The sequence below is a fragment of the Branchiostoma lanceolatum genome, chromosome 18, assembly GCF_035083965.1.
Source record: "Branchiostoma lanceolatum isolate klBraLanc5 chromosome 18, klBraLanc5.hap2, whole genome shotgun sequence".
NCBI classification, from domain to species: Eukaryota; Metazoa; Chordata; class Leptocardii; order Amphioxiformes; family Branchiostomatidae; genus Branchiostoma; species Branchiostoma lanceolatum.
The window spans coordinates 16273060-16293968 of record NC_089739.1 but is presented as its reverse complement, the minus strand read 5'-3'; the positions used below and the strand labels follow the sequence as shown (position 1 = coordinate 16293968).

General features: G+C 41.4%; 2 protein-coding genes across 2 annotated transcripts in view; one reads left to right on the top strand and one right to left on the bottom strand.

The window, feature by feature from the left end:
* Window positions 1-83, bottom strand: part of LOC136424039 (uncharacterized) — a 33246-nt gene extending 33163 nt beyond the window's left edge. Inside the window, exon 1 of the mRNA XM_066412441.1 lies at window positions 29-83. Within this exon, the coding sequence (XP_066268538.1) occupies window positions 29-83 (55 nt within the window). The remainder of the gene's footprint in view (window positions 1-28) is intronic.
* A 6005-nt stretch (window positions 84-6088) lies between these two features.
* On the top strand, window positions 6089-19185 carry LOC136424394 (uncharacterized). The gene is made up of 14 exons (XM_066412980.1): window positions 6089-6317; window positions 11012-11206; window positions 11536-11683; window positions 12192-12424; window positions 12769-12904; window positions 13220-13306; window positions 13659-13819; window positions 14277-14389; window positions 14674-14851; window positions 15419-15532; window positions 16389-16475; window positions 16644-16793; window positions 17021-17116; window positions 18410-19185. The coding sequence occupies exons 1-14, from the start codon at window positions 6222-6224 to the stop codon at window positions 18461-18463; spliced, it is 1848 nt and encodes a 615-aa protein (XP_066269077.1). The 5' UTR covers window positions 6089-6221; the 3' UTR covers window positions 18464-19185.
* The last annotated feature ends 1724 nt before the right edge of the window (window positions 19186-20909 follow it).

The window sequence follows — 20909 nt, the reverse complement described above, 5'->3', positions numbered from 1 at the left end:
TCAATAGATATACTCATGATTTACTTACTGTCCGAAACCTCACAATCAGCTTCAGTCATCAGTGTCCTCAATGTATCCGCCATGTCGCTGGAATGTACTGGTGAGTCCGACACCCTCGTAATCCTCTACACACAGAAGGGAATTAAAGCGGTAATGTAATTTCAAATTAATTCATGTTTAGAGCGAAAGACAAAAAGAAAGGCAAAAACAAGGAAAGCAACAATCGTTGGTAATAAGATACACAATACAAAAGTTACAAAAGTTACAAAAGTTACAAAAGTTACAAAAGTTACAAAAGTTACAAAAGTTACAAAAGTTACAAAAGTTACAAAAGTTACAAAAGTTACAAAAGCAACTGGGTAAGTTTTGCCAAGGACTTGGTTTTGCAGAAGATCGGACGTTTCAGATAGCATCCGCTATCTTTCGTCGGTGACTGAGAATAAAAATCTGAAATCCAACAGGTATCTATAGATAACAGCGCATGACATCAGAGTGAGACGAGCTCTTGCCTGGAGCACCCTACACAGCATGAGAAGAGTTTGGGAGTCCAACATGGACAACAAACTCAAGCGAAGACTTTTCGTCTCAACTGTCGAGTGTGTACTGTTGTATGGCTCGGAGACCTGGACTCTGACGGTACAGGACGAGAGGTCACTCGACGGGATGTACACCCGGATGCTCCGAAAAGTGCTGAATGTCACCTGGGAGGACCGCATGACAAACACCGCACTCTACGGTGATCTCCCCAGACTCTCCCAGAAGATGAGGCACCGAAGGATGGCACTGGCTGGACACTGCGTCCGGCATACCGAGCTGACAGCCAGCCAGCTTATCCTCTGGGAGCCAACAGAGGGAAGGAGGAAAAGGGGCAGGAGACGCACAACCCTCATTGACAATCTAAAAAGGGATGCTGGGCTCAGTGACATTTCAACAACAGAGCTGAGATCGCTAATGGAAGACCGGACTGAGTGGTGCAGAAGGACTCATTGTATCCCGAGATGACATCACAGATGTCCTCGTTCAAGGTTCATAGATAACTAAAACTATGAATTGATAAGTAACTGAGGGGATGTGGAATTGAAAGAATACACATCTCAGCCCGTCCCTATACTATGAGTATGACCATATAGATGTAACTTATTGTCAGGCTGTTTATCAGGATGAACTAACAACATGACTCGCCAGGTGGCAATAGAACTACACATGCATTATTACACTGCTAACTAACCGGTCTGACAAGTGTCCGGCTAAGTAGAGAAGATTTGACCATATTTGCGACCGAATGCAGAGAACGAGATTCAAAAGCGTTTGAGACGATGTTAGGAACATTTCATATAGACCGGTAAACGTTTGTCAGGAGAAAAGAGGCCAACATGAATACCACATCACAAGGTAAATATTTTCAAATAGAGCGGGAAGGAAAATCTACAACCTTCTGTACCCTACAGGAAACATATGTGTTTTAGGTCCCGTCCTTAGCCTTAGCTAGCGACGTTCCACGATATCACTGAAATGTTCCAAAACCCAGTATTACTAATCTAAGCGGGGTTTTCGGTTGGCAAGACCGTATCCATGACCATGTGCCGAATCAGTCTCCACCGGTTCAGTCAATGGGTACTGTCTCGGCGCATGTACACTGCCTCGCCAACCGAAATATATGTTTGGAGATTACAGCTATTGAATTAGTGGCATTAAATTAATAGGCACGTAATCATTGTTAAAACAAGAATGTGTGAATTTCTTACTGTGTATGTGTCTGATTTTGCGCTACAAACCAAGCACAATTCAGTCATCATAATGGTGGTTCTTGGGCATATCGATATCCCTGAACAGGTTTATTGAATAAATGAATACAAACATGTTGAGTCCGTCCAACATTCTCAGTACGTATACGTGACTGGCATGAAAGTGCGAACTTTCATCTGGATTGATAAACAGCGTCTGAGTACGTGACTGTTTGACTACAAACTGAAAGGGTCTCAAAGGTCGTGTGACGTTTTGGGTCAAGGGAGGGCGTAGTTTATTATCTTCTCGGTTTATTCAACCAAGGATATAAAACCTCCTTGATCCAACAGATTACTTGACAATTTTGGGCATACATTTATGTCTCCATACAACAACATATTTCCCCACGTTGTCGTCGCGCGCTGTATTGTAAACATTTATTTTCAAACATGAATAGTTTACTTTCTATGTTTTGTTCCAAAAGCTGTCAACATGTTGCTTACATGTCACTGACTCGGCAGCATTTGCCAACGGCAGAACAGAGGCAATAAATCATCAGTGATACTAGTAGGTTCTGGCCATGATTTGGGGAAGGCGGTAGCCAGAAAGCCATGCTTCAAAATGGCGGATTTTCACCTGGTAAAGGCCCTTGTCTCGTCCAAAAGAGACCATCTTTGGACTTCTGTAACCCTCACGATTTAACAGATATTTTATTGACTTTAACATATGTTGTTACCCATACTTCTCTTAATAAGGAAAATGATATTAAGTTTCGCTCAAAATGCTGTTGTAGTGATGTGCAGGAGATGTTTTGACAAATTGCATTATTTTGTCAATTTTTACCGATCAATAGCTCCTTTATGGGCAAATTTATTTGGATAGTTTTTGGTATAGTTATAGTTCAAACCCTTTTGTACATAATATCTAAAAAGAAGTTTCGGCCTGCAATAGGGCGGACAATGGTTTCTTTCCATTCTAAATATGGGCCTTTCAGCCACTGAATTGTATGTTTTTGAAAACAATCTTTAAACATCTGTTGCAGCGCACAACAAAAACGTTTTGAGCAAAACTTTATATTAATTATCTTAATAATTTAGATATGTTTTGGTAACATATGTTAGAGTCAATGAAATATCTTGGACGAGACTAATAAGGCCTTCACTAGTTGAAAATCCGAAATTTTGAAGACTGACAACCAGTGAGTTTGGGCCAAGACCCTACCACCACACAGCATTTGAGGAAAATCGATTTTGGGGGGGGGGCAACTTTTTGTGATTTTGCTTGGTTTTTAAAGACATCAGCTCATTACAAAAAAGGATTTTGAGTCTAACAATAACACACACAAACACGGACAGCATATATCTGTCCATTCATATGAATTCAGTAAATTTTCCTAGAAAGTATAAGTTATGAAAAAATAAAATATCACATTACACAAAATACATGGAGTATATAGGGAGTGGGGATAGGGTGCTTCATTCAGTTCAACGTTGAATTTACGTGCCCCTGTTTCCTACAGTACTGTATAAACACAGATTTCACCATACAAACCTAGTTCGTATGACTAGTGAGAAAATCCTCAGAAAAGCAAAGAATAGTTCAATGCAAGCTCTATTTCATTTTAATTTGTGACAATACACAGAACTAAGGGGTCTACAGGAGTCAAATATGGCCTATAATCCACGAAGTCTAGATGAAACGAAAAAGGTGCCAGGCCCCAGGCTTGAGTGCTTTCGATTGGATGTGTTTAAACATGAACAATATCAATTTGACCAAAGCACCCTCAAATATGAAACAACCTGGATGTATTGTGAGCACTCTCAACCCTGCACCCCAACCAACCCGATAAAACCACAATAAACCAACCAACCCGATAAAAACATATAATATACCAACCAACCAACCCGATAAAACCACAATAAACCAACGAACCCGATAAAAACATATAATATACCAACCAAGCAACCCGATAAAAACACATAATAAAGCAATAAGTTTACAGCCGAAGAAGTAATTTCTTTGGTTTGATAACTAGACTGCTCAACGGTGGGTCAAAGTAGAAAACAACTTGCTCCCCGCAAAATTGACTTAAACCAAAAAAATGTTACTGCGGAATGCATGCGCACTTCAATATACGCACAAGTGTGACAGGGTCCTTAGATGGTGTATGTCGACATTTGCACACAGACAACCTTAGTGCAATTCCTATGAGCTTCTTTGATATACATTTCAAAACAACATGGGGGAATAAACTCGAGCTCCGAATACAATCATCTACATGAAATTCCTGTATAACACATGACAACACACAACGCGTACACAAATACACATGCATAGAAAAACATGTTTTTTTAAGCAATGAGCTGAACTAGTTATGTGTAGATGTACATGTTGTTACATACCAAGATTAAGCCCCTATTATTACACATAGCCGACCATGGCCTCTCGACCTCTCCCAACCATGGTTGGAGTCGATTGGGAGCAAGGTCGGTTGTGGTTTGCAGTTGATCGGCGAGGTCAGCTACTGGTTTAAAGATTTCGGGGCTGGACAGGAGGTCTGAACTGGGCTGGGGACTGGTGGCAATAAGTCAGCAGTGATCGGGGCTTTGACTTCCAACCAGGCCACAACCACTGCTGACTTACTCCCAAACTGTTCCCAACCTACCCATGACTCACTGCAGATCCTTTAGATGAATCTCTCCGAACTAATTCCCAACCGAGGCCACTACTACCAGAAGGTGTGCCAACCACTCCCAACTTCACACAACTGGTGTGCAACCAAGAACACAAGATTACTAGAAAACAGTAGAAGTCGTATTGAAGCTAACTGTGACCCAAATTCAATATCTTTGTGATGTTTACAACATAAAAGTATGGATCATTTTTATTAAAAACGAAAATGATTGGTTATGTCTATTCTGAGAATTAACATATGTCTATTCTGTGAATTAACCGTCGGTTGGAAATAACTCAAGAGGGAGTCGGCAGTCTGCGGCTAGAGGTCGGGCATACATTCGAAAGTCGGGGCTCGGTTGGTAATAGGTCATGTACAGGTTGTGAAATGGTTGGGACATGGTTGCCGAGAAAGGAGCTGTGGCCTAAAACTGGTCCGACTGCCCCAAACCTACCGCCAACCTTGGTTGGTGATGTTTTGGGGCAAGGTCGAGGGAATGTCCTGAATGACAGGGACTATAAGCACGATAGCAATGAAAATAATTAACAATGAAAATGGGCCTTCCCCTTATCTATATAACAGTATAACAATATCAAACAATCTAGAAAATGCGACATATTTTGGGAAAGAGGAGTATGTTCAACACTTACAGCTGAGATGACTTCAGACCCCGCACAGTTCGGTTTTGATTAGCACCCGTTTGGATAGCACACAGATAACTGTTTACTTATATGGTGTGGGTACGCCCATTCAAAAAAGTCCACGTGACGCAGTTTGTCTCCACCCACATGTTCCAACAAGATTAATGGTCCCCGAAAGCCGAACATTTAATTTGACACAACACATACAGACACCGTGACACAAACACACACAGAGACACACACAAACACACACACAGACACACACAAACAAACACGCACACACACACAGACACACACACGTAGAGACACACACCCAAACATAGTAACACAAACACGCAGCACATACGCACACACTCACAGACACGCAAACACACACATACAAACAAAATAAAACTCACACACCACCTACACAAGAACGCAAGCACACACACATACATAAACACACCCACAAAATCATAAACACACACACACAGCCACCCACAGAAACACGCCGTACACAAATACACACACGCGCGCCCGCACACACACACACACACAAACACACACAGACACACAAATGCACAAGAGGTTTAAGGGCATTGGCAGAAATAAGAAAAATTATTATTTTTCTCTTTTTATTTCGAAGAGCACCCTCAAATTCCACTCCTATTCCACCGTTGCAGTGTCACACACGCCAACATTTAGCTTTCGAGAACATTTTCCAGATGGTTTAGTCTTTCATGTGAATTAGTTCTTTGAGTCGCCACACCCATGTTGTCATGGTCATAGCAATATATCAATTTTACCGTAACGCTCATGGTAAGAAAATATTTATTTCAACTGTATTCATATTGATTGCCATGAATTCGAACTACCTGCTGTAATCAACACTCGCGCCCACCCCTTTCAGGCGAAAGGATTCGGTAAATACTGCGCGTCAAAAGTTGGTGAAGACGACAATTAGGACAGAAGAGAGATATGCAAAGAAGTCAGCAAAACATGCATACTTTCTCTAGGTTTACTGACGATGGAAGAGCTACAATATCTGTGAGTAATTTGCCATGAGAGCTGTCATCTGGAAGAAAGATCAAAATACGGCAAGTCCCTCCCCCATGCTGAACGCTTCAGGCGATCACGTAATCTGGGATGGCATGATATATGTCCAACCTTAGTGCAGTGGCAGGTTTGAAGGATGTCAACGCATGAATGGTTATAAACACACTGTATTGTTCTGTGGACACAACAGCGAGCGCGACCGCTGTCTGCTATTGCAAGGTCACAAGAAGCAAGACAACACAGTAAGTTTTCCCTTTATCTGTTTCTCAAGTTGAACTTTGCAAAGAATATTGAATGTCTGCTTTTCCTGGCTGTTTCAAGTCGGTTATTAATGTGGGACAGTCATTGTAACTTTCAAGTCCTAACCTTTGTCACTTTCGCATGTGTTAGATATCATAACTGTTGACAATAGCGTCGCTGCTCTACAAAAGAGGGCTATCTATATGGGCCTCTACGGAAAGCCATGTCGTTGCTGATCGTTGTCACTCGAAAATAAAGAAGCAATTAGGCAGATCTGACAGGTGGGGCAAACCAGTGTTTCAGCTCGGTTGTCTGGCCGGGGAAGGCGTTTTGAACGCAAGACTCGTGGCTCATACAAACGTGTCCTGAGCGGCAGCCGTTAGCAGTGACGCGACTGTTGCTTCATATGATACATGGCACAAATATGCCTCTACTGTGGGATCAAGTAGCGCTTGTCTGATACGCGAAAATCCGTTATGCCCCGTCTCCTCATTATTAGAGACATAAAATACCTGCAAAGCTGATCAACATGTTCAGGTCGGAATGTATTCTTGTGTACAATAGATTCAATCTTGAAATTACTTTAGAAGGGTACACCGTTGCTATATCACACACGCCATGTGTTTAGCATCCGATAACATTTCCCAGATGACATAGTCTTTTCATGCGAATTAATTCTTTAAGTCACGACACCCATGTTGTCGTGACCATAGTAATACATCCACATGACAAAAAACCGAGTTAGCAATCGGTTGGAAATCGGTTAGGAGGGAGTTGGTAGTCTGTGGCAAGATTCGGGATGGTTCGGAGTAGATTTGAAAGCATTAGGGGCTCAGTTGGGCATAGGTCATGCACTGGTTGTGAAATGGTTGGAACATGACTGTGGCCTAAAATTGGCCCGACTGCTCCAAACCTGCCGCGCGCTGACCTTGGTTGGCGGTGGTTTGGGACAATATTGGTTCTGAATGTGTGATAGGCACGATACAATGAACATAAGTAACAATGAAAATGGGCCTTCGCCAAATCTATATTTATAAGTCTATCAAGCAACCCATTCAATACGACATATTTTGAGAAAGAGAAGTATGTACAACACTTCCAGCTGACATGACTACAGACCCCGCACAGTTCGATTATCACCCACCTTCCCTGTGGTCACAGATAACAGGACTGTTTACTCATATATGAAATCTTTATTGACACAACAAAAGTACAGCGACTTCCGTAAGGTCTTCTACAACTAAACATGCAAACAACAACAATGGGATACAAAATAATTCACCTTAGTACAAGTATAACTATATATGAATACTTTAACATGTCGAGTTTAAACTATCACTTACACTACTAGTTCTAAGATCTAAACATTCTCTGATATATTTACCTATTTGTACACAGTAAAGGTTGTCTCCTTCTAGAATGTATTTGAATTTATCTATAGAATGGAATGCATCAAATTCTGTTGAGCAGGCGGAAAGAAGGTTGAACAGCTTTGAGCGCTTATCATGATATCGTGGACAATCTAGGATAAAGTGTCGCTCATCTTCAATCTCATTTGGACAGAATGGACAAAACCTCTGGTCACGGGGAATTTTTTGGTATCTTCCGATTTCCACATTTAATCTATGACTACATATTCTTATCTTGGTGATTGCTCTTCGAACTTCGAAATTATGTATATCCGATAGGTACTTTTCTTGTCCGTACCTTTTCTTTAACACAGAATAAATGGAAAGTTTTGAATTGTTTTGAATTGTTTTGAATCATATGGTGTGGGTTCGCCAATATGGCGGTTCATACCATGGCAGTCAAAAGCGAAATACATTGTATTTGGGCGAAATACACTGTATTTGAAAGCCAAGTACACTGTATTTCGCTATTACAATGGATTTCACCCAAATACAATGGGTTTCACCCAAATACACTGGGCTTCACCCAAATACAATGTATTAGCGAAATACATGTACATACTGTACGTATCTGTCAGGATCTGGGGCAATTTCGTGCAATGTATGGCCCCATGTCCTATGTCGAAAATTCCTATTTTCGTATTCCTCCGGATCTGAGGTGCTGAGGTTCCGGATCACGGTTCAAATTTAATAGTCGGATCCGTTACGGATTCGTTGTTGGATCCGCCTGTATCCGTTAGTATCCGCCATTTAAAGGTACTTTCGACGGATACGGGGCCGTACACTGTACGGAAATGTCACAGATCCTGACGGATACGTACAGGGATTTTGTTGTATTTCGGGCTGAAACTGACGGATACTGACGGATACAGGCGGATCCAACGTAACGGATCCGACTAAGGCGCACCGGGGTCTGGAATATTTCCGGAGGAATCCGAAAATAGGTATTTTCGACGGATACGGAGCCGTACACTGTACGGAAATGCCACAGATCCTGACGGATACATACAGGGATTTTTCTGTATTTTGTTAAAAGAAAATGGCGGATACTGACGGATACAGGCGGATCCAACAACGAATCCGTAATGGATCCGACTAAGGGACTGTACGGAATTTAGCGGGGGGGGAGGGCCGGTGCGTGGGATGTTGGGTCAGAAAAAAATTCCCTGGCCCTCCCCCCTTGCCGAATTTTTTTCCCCTAGCCCTCCCCCCCCAGCTACAATTTTTTTTCCTTGCCCCCCCCCCTTTCTGAAACACTAAAACTTGCCCCCAAAACTATTTATATATATAAAAAAAATGACACACTGATACAGAGAGGGCGGTAGGAAATTTCGTCTGGAGGGCGGCGGGGTAAGATAACTTTATTGAAAGATCACAATTCGGTGCGAGGCATCGCCCGGGAAAATTTCGAAATCTTGACCGTCTGAGACGCTCTTTCCTTCATTTCGAGGGGTAAATTTTACTGGTAGACTATACTTGATGACGGTGACAAAAAAAGAATCGGCGAAGAAAATTTAGCGCAACAAAACTTAATTACGCATCTATGTCCTACGAGAATAACTTCGGTCGGCAAAAGTAAAACATTTTCAACACTTGTCCGAATGCGCCCTGTACTAACCATACTGAAGAATTTAGACACCCTACTTTTAGAAAGACCGCCATAAAGACGTCCTATTTTCTCTCCAATGTTTTCCCCGGTAACTTTCTCCGGTAACATCATTGAATATGTATCCGTCATGATCAGTATTCGTCAGTATCCGTCAGTATCCGCCAAAAATACAGAAAAATCCCGGTACGTATACGCCGGATCCGAGGCCATTTCGTGCTACTACTATGACCCATATGGATGAATAAAACCTAAATTTTCCCATTTTCAGATGAATTGTACCACCACTGTAACCATATTTTGTTTTAAAACGTGGGAGTTGATTGGTCAAGGGCAACTTTTATAGAATGTGACTAAAACATAACATCGTTGTAGTAGTTTCTTTCTTTAATTTTGGCCTACTGTGAGGGCCGTCCTTCTACTTATCAAATGCCCTGCTTCTGGAGAGAACAACGTAGCTAGAGAAAAGAAAAACGTTTTGAAAAATTTGAAGCAGAACCTTCATTTGAATCAGTCAGGCGGTATAACAGCCATTCGGTGTAACACACCAGGACTGAAGATGGTACAAATTGTTCAAGATAGGGGGAATATTTCATCACAGGACTTGGGGAGTCATTGTAGTACAGATTTGGTTACAAATGACAAATCTGTCCAACCTTTGGCAAATTATTCAACCTATCTTTTTAGCAACTTACGGAATCGAGAATAGACAAAAAATCTTCCGCATCAAACCTATCTTTGAAAAACTTTCCATTCTGTCCATCCTCGATTAACGAAAGAACAAAAAAATCTCAGAACCTACTTCTATTCCGGCTTGTCGGAGAGGAACAGCAATTGTTGACACGGGCGGACCTCAGGATGTTTCAAAGTTCTGGTCACAAATCTGGGTTAATAGCAGAGGGGAAAGAACGCGGTCCTTCCAGTCAGCAAGAGAACTACATTTAGGGCCCATTGGCTCCGGGGCATTATGTGTTTTATCAACAACTTTATTCTGGAAGAAGGTTCAATTCTAATCTCCAAGCAAATCTACACCGGGCGCGAAAATCGTATATGCTAGCCAGAGAAGGTCCAGTCAGCCGGTAAGCTCCAGCCAGCCCGGTTGGCTGGAGCTTACCGGCTGACTGGACCTTCCCTGGCTAGCATATACGATTTTCGCGCCCGGTGTAGATCTGCTTGGAGATTAGTTCAATTCATACATTGACTGAACATCCTTGCTACATGTTGGTCTGCTATGGAGGTTCATACCAGTCAAAAGCGAAATACGTTGTATTTGGGCGAAATACACTGTATTGGAAAGCCAAGTACACTGTATTTCGCTAATACAATGAATTTCACCCAAATACAATGGGTTTCACCCAAATATAATGGGCTTCACCCAAATACAATGTATTAGCGAAATACAGTGAATTTTGCGTTCACGAACATTTTCGGATATCTAATATGGACCTTGTTAGACTTATCACATGGCTAGTTGCAGTCCGATATCGCACGAACCACTCTTCTCGTAAGGCTTGCTCTTCTACCGTTAGTGTGACTGTTGTTGTCATATCTGATTTTATCAAAATGCATCCATGTTGGCTTACATGTATTGGGGTCATTAAGCCAGGAAACGGTGATATCTACTTATTAAAAAACAATCTTCAGAGCTACAAGTGTGACAGACTCCTCTGTCGTGTTACAGGGTTTAACGATGTGGCAATGGGGAAAAGAGAAGGCTTCAAACATGCGGCGATGGTGGAGCCCGGAAAAACCCAAACCTCGTCTTCCGGGAGCCAGTGGAGTCGACTACTCGCGCCTCAGCGGCGAGATTCAATTCGAGAATCTGGTACTGAAAGGCGGAGGGGCGAAAGGAATCGCCTACATCGGAGCTTGCAAGGTATACGTATAAGTGTAGTAAGAGCTACAATGTGATGTAGTTACACAAGGTACCATATAGAAATAAAACCAATCCTCCTCAGCACCCTGACGGAATTTAGTTCACACTAGCGTTACAGATAGTAGAAAGAACTGTATCATACCTACATCTTGTGATGTTTCCATACTGAGAATTGCTCTCCTTTTCAGCAGCAAAGTTTGAACTCATTGATGTTGCATTATTTAAGTATTTTTTTCTGAAGTATTATTCTACAATCTATTGTTTGAGCCGATGAATTGAATATAAACACAGGTTGAAATAATCACACGTCTCTACACTGTAAACTTCAGGTTCTGGACGAGGCTGGAATTTTGCCCAACATCAAGCGGTTTGCTGGAACCAGCGCCGGCGCAATCACTGCCGCCCTCCTGGCTATCGGGATGAGCCCACAGGACATGCTGGATGAGCTCAGCCAGAAGAATCTCATGGAGCTCTTGGGTCTGTAACTATGACACAATTGCTTTCATAGGTGCCTCGAGCACGTTAAAAGAAAGGGGAAGGGCTAGCAACCCCTTCCTGTAAAATATGCCCTGCTACAGAAACAGCAAGGACACTTGCTGCCCTACGTGCCACTAGGTATTACAAGTTGAACAACAACACTCCTTTCCCGCAATTGGTTCCAGAATCTGTGTATGGTCGGTATAGTTGATTTCATAATACGGGCCGGGTATGTGTCTGTGTGTCTGTGTTTGTTTGTTTGTGTGTTTGTGTGTGTGTGTGTGTGTGTGTGTGTGTGTGTGTCTGTGTCTGTGTGTGTCTGTGTCTGCGAGTGAGCGTGTCTGTGTGTGTGTGTATGTGTGTGTGTGTGTGTGTGTGTGTGTGTGTGTGTGTGTGCTATTGGCTTAATCATTAAACATGTAATACATGGTTTACCAATTTCATATGTTGTATCAAAAAGTAGAGCAGACTATACAAAATATTCCATCTTATCTCATATCATTTTCAGATCCACCAGTGAAGAAAGGCTGGTTCAGCTTCCTGGACTGGTTCCCCCACATCCCTGGTGTGCCCAGCTGGCTGACGGTGGACATGATGTCCATGGCCTTAGCAGCAATCACAGGAAAAGGCGTGTGTGAGGGGGAGGAGTTTCTGAATTGGTTCGGAGACATCTTAGACCGGAACCTCGAACGACTTCATCCGGACAAGAAAGGACTGAACAAGGACATCACGTTCGATAAAGTAAGAAAGCGGACAACATGATTTGCATAATAAAAGTGTTAACCGGTTATAGTCAACTTTACACTTAATCGTTACAATACACTTTGATTTACCCAAGTGGTTGAGCAATCTGCCAAATTTTTGCTTGTCAAACAATGATTTTGTAAAGCATAAGGTCAGTTCAGCATTAGGTCAGTTAATGTAATTTCTGTTTGATGATTTTTGATCGCAATGTTTTTATGTCTTTACTTGAATGCAAATAGCCAGTTCTTTGCAGAATCCACTGTCATGAAAGGGTGCAATGAAAAATGATACATTTTAAGATCTATCTACCTTTTTCGTAATATATACCTTTGCTGTGTTAGCTCTACCACACGTTGGGGGTGGAGCTATGCATCGTGGCTTACAACATGGTCTTCGGTAATGAAACTTATTTCCATGTGAAAACCACGCCCATGATGAAGATCCAGGACGCAGTGCGCATGTCCATGTCCATTCCAGGTTAGATCATGTATCCAATAAATTTGCTTCAGTAGACCGTACGTACATTTATGACTGCATGTCTGGAACTACTGAAGGCATTGTAATGGTCATGGGATATAACTGATATTGCCATGTAAAATACATTTCCTTTTCTAGTATCTTAAGTAGTTTTTTTTTTCTAATCTCAGGTCGTCCCCAACTTTTTCATCTTATCGATCTGTGCATCTTCAGCACGATTTGGTAAAATTGGCTTAATTCTCACCACCAGTACTGGGCGATTCAGACCGTTGAGTCAGTACAAATCTTTATATCAACCGTATGTTCTCTTTCAAGTTGTCTTCAAGCCGTATGAGGGTGTCCCAGGATTCACCTTTATTGACGGTGGACTGGCGGCCAACTATCCACTCTGGGCATTTGACGGTGCGTCCAACTATGAAGACATCATGCGATGTCCTTGATTTAACTCTTGGTGTAGATGATGCTGAACTATGAGTTGCAAATCTTGATTTCATTTTCTTCACGTAGCCCATATATCTCATTTACATGACGAACTGTGCATCCTTCACATTATGTTTATTAACAAGAAACATCTACATTGTAGATTCTACTAGGCTGGGAAAATGTCCTGGAAAAAATAACATGAGTAATCAATGGAACGATAGACCGCAGTATTTTGTTGAACGACAATGTAAGCTTTTTTCGGGAAATTGATTAATATTTGTGGCACAATATTTCAAAAGTATTCAAGGTTTTATATTTGATTTCCTATTAGGATGGTACCTGTCCATGGAAAAAGAAGACATCTTCCAAGAAAGGCTGAAATTGATAGACGGCGATGTGGAAAAGGGGGAAAAGATTCGTAGGATGTTCCACCCGGAGTACAGGAAAGAGCGGTTCGACACCAGGAATGACAAGACTCTGGGCATTCTGATGGTAAGATTCTGGTACAGATTAATGGTAGCTGTAAGATGTAGAAATCCAAGTTACTTGCGTCACCTGTTCTTGAAGTGGCTGACAAATCAATTTTAACTGGTGTTTTGTCCCTCTATCCATCTACACGGTTCAATTTAGTACTTTAAAAGGTACCAAAAAGATACGCAATACTGTAGTCAATGCTCTAAGCATCTTGGGCGGTTTTTTTTTGCAATGAATTGTGATGTTGGCAGTCTCTTTTCCCATTGTTCATTACAGTCGGTGAGCCCCGGCTTCACACCTTCCTCAATGGTACCGCAAAATGCGCAAATAATGGACATCTGTTGCATAGATTTTAAAACATTCAACATGTTTAACCTACAAGGTACTCCTAGAAATATAGACATTCACATTGAATGTTTGAGGTGATCTCAACTCAAGCCTTACCCGTAGGTGACTATTATTTCATCATATCAAGTTCTCTAGCACGGACCGTGAAATGTACCAGGAACAGTTTGAGGAGCGCTTGAGGAGACTGGTTAAGGTCAAACCCGACCTCAAAAAGGAGAAAGAAGACACGGAGCTGTACAAGTATGTTATGTAGTACTAAATTCTTTGCCAGTCAAATTAGATGTTTTGCCTTGAAAGACTTTTTAGCTGCTATTTGTTCGCATTATTGCGATCCTTTAGTTCATTGAAGAGATTGTTTGACAGTAGCTCATAAGAATGTGCAATATCAGTTTCTTTTTTCTGAAAGCACAAACTATGAACTTTCGAAGCAGGTGTCTGTTGCTAATTCACATTTTATATGGTATGGTTTCTGCAACACGGGAAACAATAGCTTCATTCACTCTTGTGGAAACAAAATTTGCCAGGAAGTACAGGAAAGAGACGGACGAGCGCGAAGATGCACGAGAAGTGAGCAAACAAAGTTTGCGAAATCTAGTTGGCGAAGGTGTCGGACAACTGATACAAGACATTGAAGGGAAAAAAGAGCCTGACTTACCTGACTTCCCTAACTTCGATGTTGATGCTAAACTGATGGAAAAAGAGGTAGGTGGAAGAATACAATCACATCAATCGTGAAAGAGTTAAAGTTAGTCCTTCCAGTTGGCGCATAGGGCGGTGCCCATTTTTCTGTTTTCTGATGTGTGTTTTTTTTTACTTTCTTCTAAGATGACGTTGAAGAGGTTCATTAGTCACGTATATAATCAAGTTACGAGAATATTCGTCAAACAATGACTTAAGAAGGTAGAGAAACGTACCTCCAAATTTTCGACGTCTAGTCTGTACGTCTTGTTCACGGAATGACCTAGTCTCGCGAGAACACGAGACTAGGCCGAGACTTGTGAAGATCGTCCTGCCTCCCTACTAGTTTTCCAGTACGATCTGTCCTTCAAGGCAGATAACAATGCAGAACCTGAGAGGCCAGTGTCGTTTTCAATCAATGTCATTGAAGTAGTGCCAGGTCTTCCAACCCTGCGTTTTCCCTCGGGTAGCCACTGCATTAGTCGCCCAGGAGGCTCGTCGCTGCGAACAACATGCCCCGCCAGGGCGAGCCGGCGTCGTCGCACTGCTCATGATTAATGTCAATCTATAAGACAGACATTCCAATTTCAGGCTATATCAGAAGGTGGAAGCATGTCTATAAGAAGAAGAGAGATTTCGTCGATTCCGAGATCGTCTCCACTGAATATAATATCTGAAGAGCAAGCAAAGATGGACTTCAATGAGGTATAGTACTAAATGGTTACTCAACTAACTTCTGTACGCTAGCCTGGTATCCATCAATGTTTAGTGGCTACCGGGTCTCTATCAATGCTTTACGCTAGCCTGGTATCCATCAATGTTTAGTGGCTACCGGGTCTCTATCAATGCTTTACGCTAGCCTGGTATCCATCAATGTTTAGTGGCTACCGGGTCTCTATCAATGCTTTACGCTAGCCTGGTATCCATCAATGTTTAGTGGCTACCGGGTCTCTATCAATGCTTTACGCTAGCCTGGTATCCATCAATGTTTAGTGGCTACCGGGTCTCTATCAATGCTTTACGCTAGCCTGGTATCCATCAATGTTTAGTGGCTACCGGGTCTCTATCAATGCTTTACGCTAGCCTGGTATCCATCAATGTTTAGTGGCTACCGGGTCTCTATTAATGCTTTACGCTAGCCTGGTATCCATCAATGTTTAGTGGCTACCGGGTCTCTATCAATGCTTTACGCTAGCCTGGTATCCATCAATGTTTAGTGGCTACCGGGTCTCTATCAATGCTTTACGCTAGCCTGGTATCCATCGATGTTTAGTGGCTACCGGGTCTCTATTAATGCTTTACAAATTCTATTTTCGGGAGTTAATTAGGGCAACCACAGAGAGGAAGGAGAGATTCGCATTGTCATTTCTATTATGACGAAAATATAGTTACCATTACATTTAACTTCGATTGGGTTACCTTTTGAACGCTTTTTGAATTCTAGCGTGAGAGTTGACCAATGATGTGATTATTGTACATGTACATCCACATCGGTTGGCACTGACGGTCAAAACATGTACGTGTTGAAACGTCAATAGATTCATATGAATTTTTACTTCAGATTTTCAGCGATGAAGACATCAAATTCCTGAAAGCACCCTCAAAGCAAAAGGCATTTGAGATGCTGATGCTGGATGATGATGGCAAAGTCAGTTGTCATTTCTGAATTATTTGAATCCAATATACTGTTGACCACGCCCAAACCTTTTGCGTGTCTAGAAATAATTGTAAAACGGTCATCTATTTGCATATTTACATGTCATTTTCGCTAACTCTTATAAACTGTTATTTATAATGGAAAGCCCTATTATTTCAGCTGACCACAGACAGACTGAGGAAAATATACGAGAACGTCGGTCCTCTGCAACTGGCCAGGCGCACATACCTGGGGCTCAGACTCGTGTCGTCCCCACGGCAGTATTACAGTACCATGCTGGAGTTCGTGGGAAGCGACAGCGGAATCAGTGTAGGCTGGGTTTACATTTTTCATCATTTCAACAATTTCAGTTCAATATGCTGCATAGTGCAGTGGTGAGCAGCGGACAGCTGGTGTTTGTCAGCAAAGTACATGTGGATCGTTTCTGAGATTGTGATGAGCTGTATCAACGTGTCAGCTTGATATCTAGGGTCAACTTATGCAGCATCTTGTCCTCCAAACGATGAATCACTACATTGATTATGTTGTTTGTCCAGGAGGAGGATATCCGGAGGTCCGTCGCCATTGATGTGGACTATGTGGGCACCATGGATTTCGACATGGCAATTGGAGATATGGAGTTCCTCATGAAGGTGAGCTTATATCCTTTATAAAAGGCCCTTGTCTGCTGGTTTGCCAATTTTTGTGTGAGTTTTTGTGTGAAGAGTTGGAAAACTGCTGCTCTCTGACTCCCTGTCTTTCTCTCTGCGCACGCGCAGATGTATGTGTATATGTGTTTGTGAATGTGTTTGTGTGTAGAAATTAAAGGAGTCCTAACTCCAGAAGGCGGTGTTCTTTCCACTAGATTATCTATCAATGAATACATAATCAGCCGACTTTTTACAGAATTTTGCTTATGGTGAATTTCACAAGGTGTGTTTTTTAAAACAATATGATACTCACTATACCCTTGCAGACCCTACCCAAGTATTCCCTATGTGTAAACATATACATCTTTAATGATGAGTATTTTTGGCATAGATGAGGGGGGTTAAGCACAATAAGAAGACCAACTGTTAATAAGATATAAAAGAACGCAAAACAAGACGAGTTTTTCTTAACCACCCTGACATTCTTTTTGTAATCTAACTTTTGTCAGGCCTTGTCAGGCACATTGTATTAAGCCATAGGCTGAGGTTGTTTAATTTAATTAATCAGAAAATAGAGGGTCATCTGGGGAATTCGGTAAAATACTGAATGCTTTTTGATGCGCAATGGACCAGTGTGTACTTTATTGTATACTGTAATAAGTATTCATTTTTACTTCCTAAAATTATTATCTATTGGAAAATAATTCCCCCTCTGGACTTTAGGACCCATTTAACAAGGAAGGGATAGAATAGACGCATGTGATTCTTAACACAGAAATTTTTCAAATTTGAACTGGTAAGATATTGACACTTTTTTTTTTTTTTTTGACTGAAGTCACTTTATTCTCAGATCAGCATTAACATACAGCGTTTTCAAATTTCGAAGTCAGTTCGGTTCATAACAAATGTAAGTTGTATCACAAGTAAGTAAACAAAATAAATACATGTCTATTTTCGCACTATGTCTATTTAACGTTCGATGCATCCCAACAGATATAAGTTGTATCAAGTAAGTCATGTATAACCAGTAATTATATGGCAAAATCATGCGTATTAACATCTAAATGTCCAGACACAGGTATATTTCGCACTTTGTCTATTCAACGTTCGATGCACTACTTGTCTTCTCCGCATAGAGGCGCTTACACTAGGTAGTTTTGTTTCTTCATAAGTAAGTTCAAATTGGCAGTCAGGTTACATATTCGACGTTTCAAGTACTATAACAGCGGTAACAAAGCTACTGTTCACAACAGTGCTTAGTAACATATATTGACACTTGATGATATTGTTTTGCAGCAAGGAGCAGCGGCGACCATTGCCTTCCTGGAGGAGAGGAAAGGCAGCATTTGAAACGAGCGCCGTATGGATGTAGCTCACTTTAATGTCTCGATAACAGCGTTTTTTTCTAAATTTGTAACCATAGGAAGACACTCCTTTTCTGACAATCCTTGATGTGATTTTCTATGCGATCTTCTTCATGCTTTCAAACGCTTTCTCTCATAGACATGGATAATATTGTTCATATCAAATGATATGGTCTTACCCAAGTAAATATATGTTTAATATGCTGCGGCTAACTTAAAACAACGAGGATTATACCTGTATTGGAACATAAATCTGAATAGAGAAAGAATGATATGGACTGTTAATTGTATGTATGTGGAATGAGAGGAAAATATAACGATGGTGGTAAGGTATGTTGACTAGATAAGATTACATAATTGGCATTTCATTGAAAATTTTATTTCGTTTTATTGTTTTTTTCTTCGATGTAAAATCAGCAGTAAGGCAACATCACGCGATCCGTTATAAGTTAGTGACGTTATACTAGGATAATAGACAGGTAGCACGCGAAAAGACTGGTATATAATATGGATATGAATATATAGAAGGAAATGGAATGCATGCGATTTGTGGTAAGCATGGCTGGATATTTTGACTTGTCACTGAGACATAAAAGATGACTCGTGCTTGTATCCATTTTCAGATTAATCTCTTCAAATGTCATATTTCACCTAGCCTGTTCCGTCAGGCCGTAGGAATAAAGTTGCTGACAAGCTGTATTCCCATAACCTACGCGACGTGTATCTATCCTTTCGTAAACGGGTACGAAGTCGTACGTCACTTAAGCCCCCCTCTCACTGGACCCGCGGCACGCTGGGGGCGGCGCTGCGGCCGATCGAATTGACAAAGCACTCAACGAATTTCATCGACAAAAAACGAATCTTTTTAAGCTTTGAGTGTTTTGTTGTCTTTTTGGTCATACTTGCACGTTTTGAATGAAATTCCCATTATAAAGTCATTACAAATCCAGTTTAGGACGCAGCGACGCCGCCAGCGTGCCGCGGGTCCAGTGAGAGGGGGGCTTTAGAGAGCTAACATTATATACCTTGCATTAAAGTCATTTCATATCTACGAAAGAAACTATCAGCGATATGTAACAGATTGTGTTGGAATTAGAGTCTACATCTTCAAGATTTTCTAAACCGTGATCTTCGAAGCAAATGAACTACGGAGGTGTTAATCTAGAAAAAAAAAGAAGGAATATAGAAAACTGAAGGAATGGGTTAATGCGCAGATCTGTGATGGACTCGTTTACAATTTATCTAAATGCATAAAACGAGACATGTCTTAGATCAAAAACAAATACATGAGGGCAAGGCCACGCCCTTTATGCAACAATCAATGTAAGCCAAGCTTGTAATGTGACATACCTCATTTAAAATGCATAGAATAACATTTCAGAATGAAGAAGGGCACCTGAATTATTGAACACGCCTTTGATACAGACATGTAAATTACCCACATGTCGTGAAGGAACCAACCAGCAATGTCTGGTGTTAACGTTACATTTGCCTTTCAGTTGTCGTTCATAATTCACTTTCAAAACAGGTGGTTTGCGAATGTAGATTTTACAACTGTAACGACTATTGCATTCCGAATGGAAGAATGAATGAATTAACTAATTAATTGGTTGGTTGGTTGGTTTGAAACATGTCATGTTTATAAACTGTTCTTTTTTAATTTCGATCGAAGTAGTTCTGTTGGAAAACTACTGGGTAATATCTTTAGGTGACACCCGTTCCTTAGGTTGCCCTGCCAGTGCTAGCTCCCAATGCCTTTCCACAAAATTGTTCTTATCTTCGCCAAGTGTGTGAGTGTCTGTGAACAGTATAACTCAAGAAGCTTTGGATTGATCCTTATTGATCCTTTGGTAGGTGAGTAGGGGTTTGGAAAACGAAGGTCAAGTTCATGCCCCCCACCCCAGCGGCTTTGTATGGTACTGCAGCGTAATTCCTGTTTTGATATCTTGTTCTATGGTTGTGATTTTTGATTAGTAGATAGTTCTCGGAGCAGAGAGTGATTGCGGTTCGCGTAGTACTAGTAATGGCATAAAAAATCAATCAGCTGTTGCGTTCTTGGTAGCTGAGACATGGAGAAAGGCCATGCATGGTAGATCCTGGACTTCTGTAGAGACTCAGTGTCTGATCAATAACTGGAAGAGGACAAATTCAAACACAACTTTAGTCACACGGAACAAGGGCGAGGTACTCTCCAAGCAGAGGAGGGGTTCCGGCAGGTTTTTGACGTGTTTTAGGCGTTTTTGTCGGGCTTTCTACTTTGTCATTTTGTTTTTGTTTCTTCAAAAAAAAATGACAAAGTAGAAAGCCCGAAAAACTAACGCCTAAAAACTGCCGGAACCCCTCCTCTGCTTGGAGAGTAGGGCGAGGGAGGATGAGGCGAAATCGCAGGTGTCGTTACACCACGAGCGTTCTTGACAGATCACTTCTCGGCC

Coding starts and splice junctions, on each gene's coding strand:
- LOC136424394 (XM_066412980.1), top strand. CDS start 6,222: ATGAATGGTTATAAACACACTGTATTGTTCTGTGGACACAACAGCGAG. Junction 13,307..13,658: donor TCCACTCTGGGCATTTGACG/GTGCGTCCAACT, acceptor ATTTCCTATTAG/GATGGTACCTGTCCATGGAA. Junction 13,820..14,276: donor AGACTCTGGGCATTCTGATG/GTAAGATTCTGG, acceptor CATCATATCAAG/TTCTCTAGCACGGACCGTGA.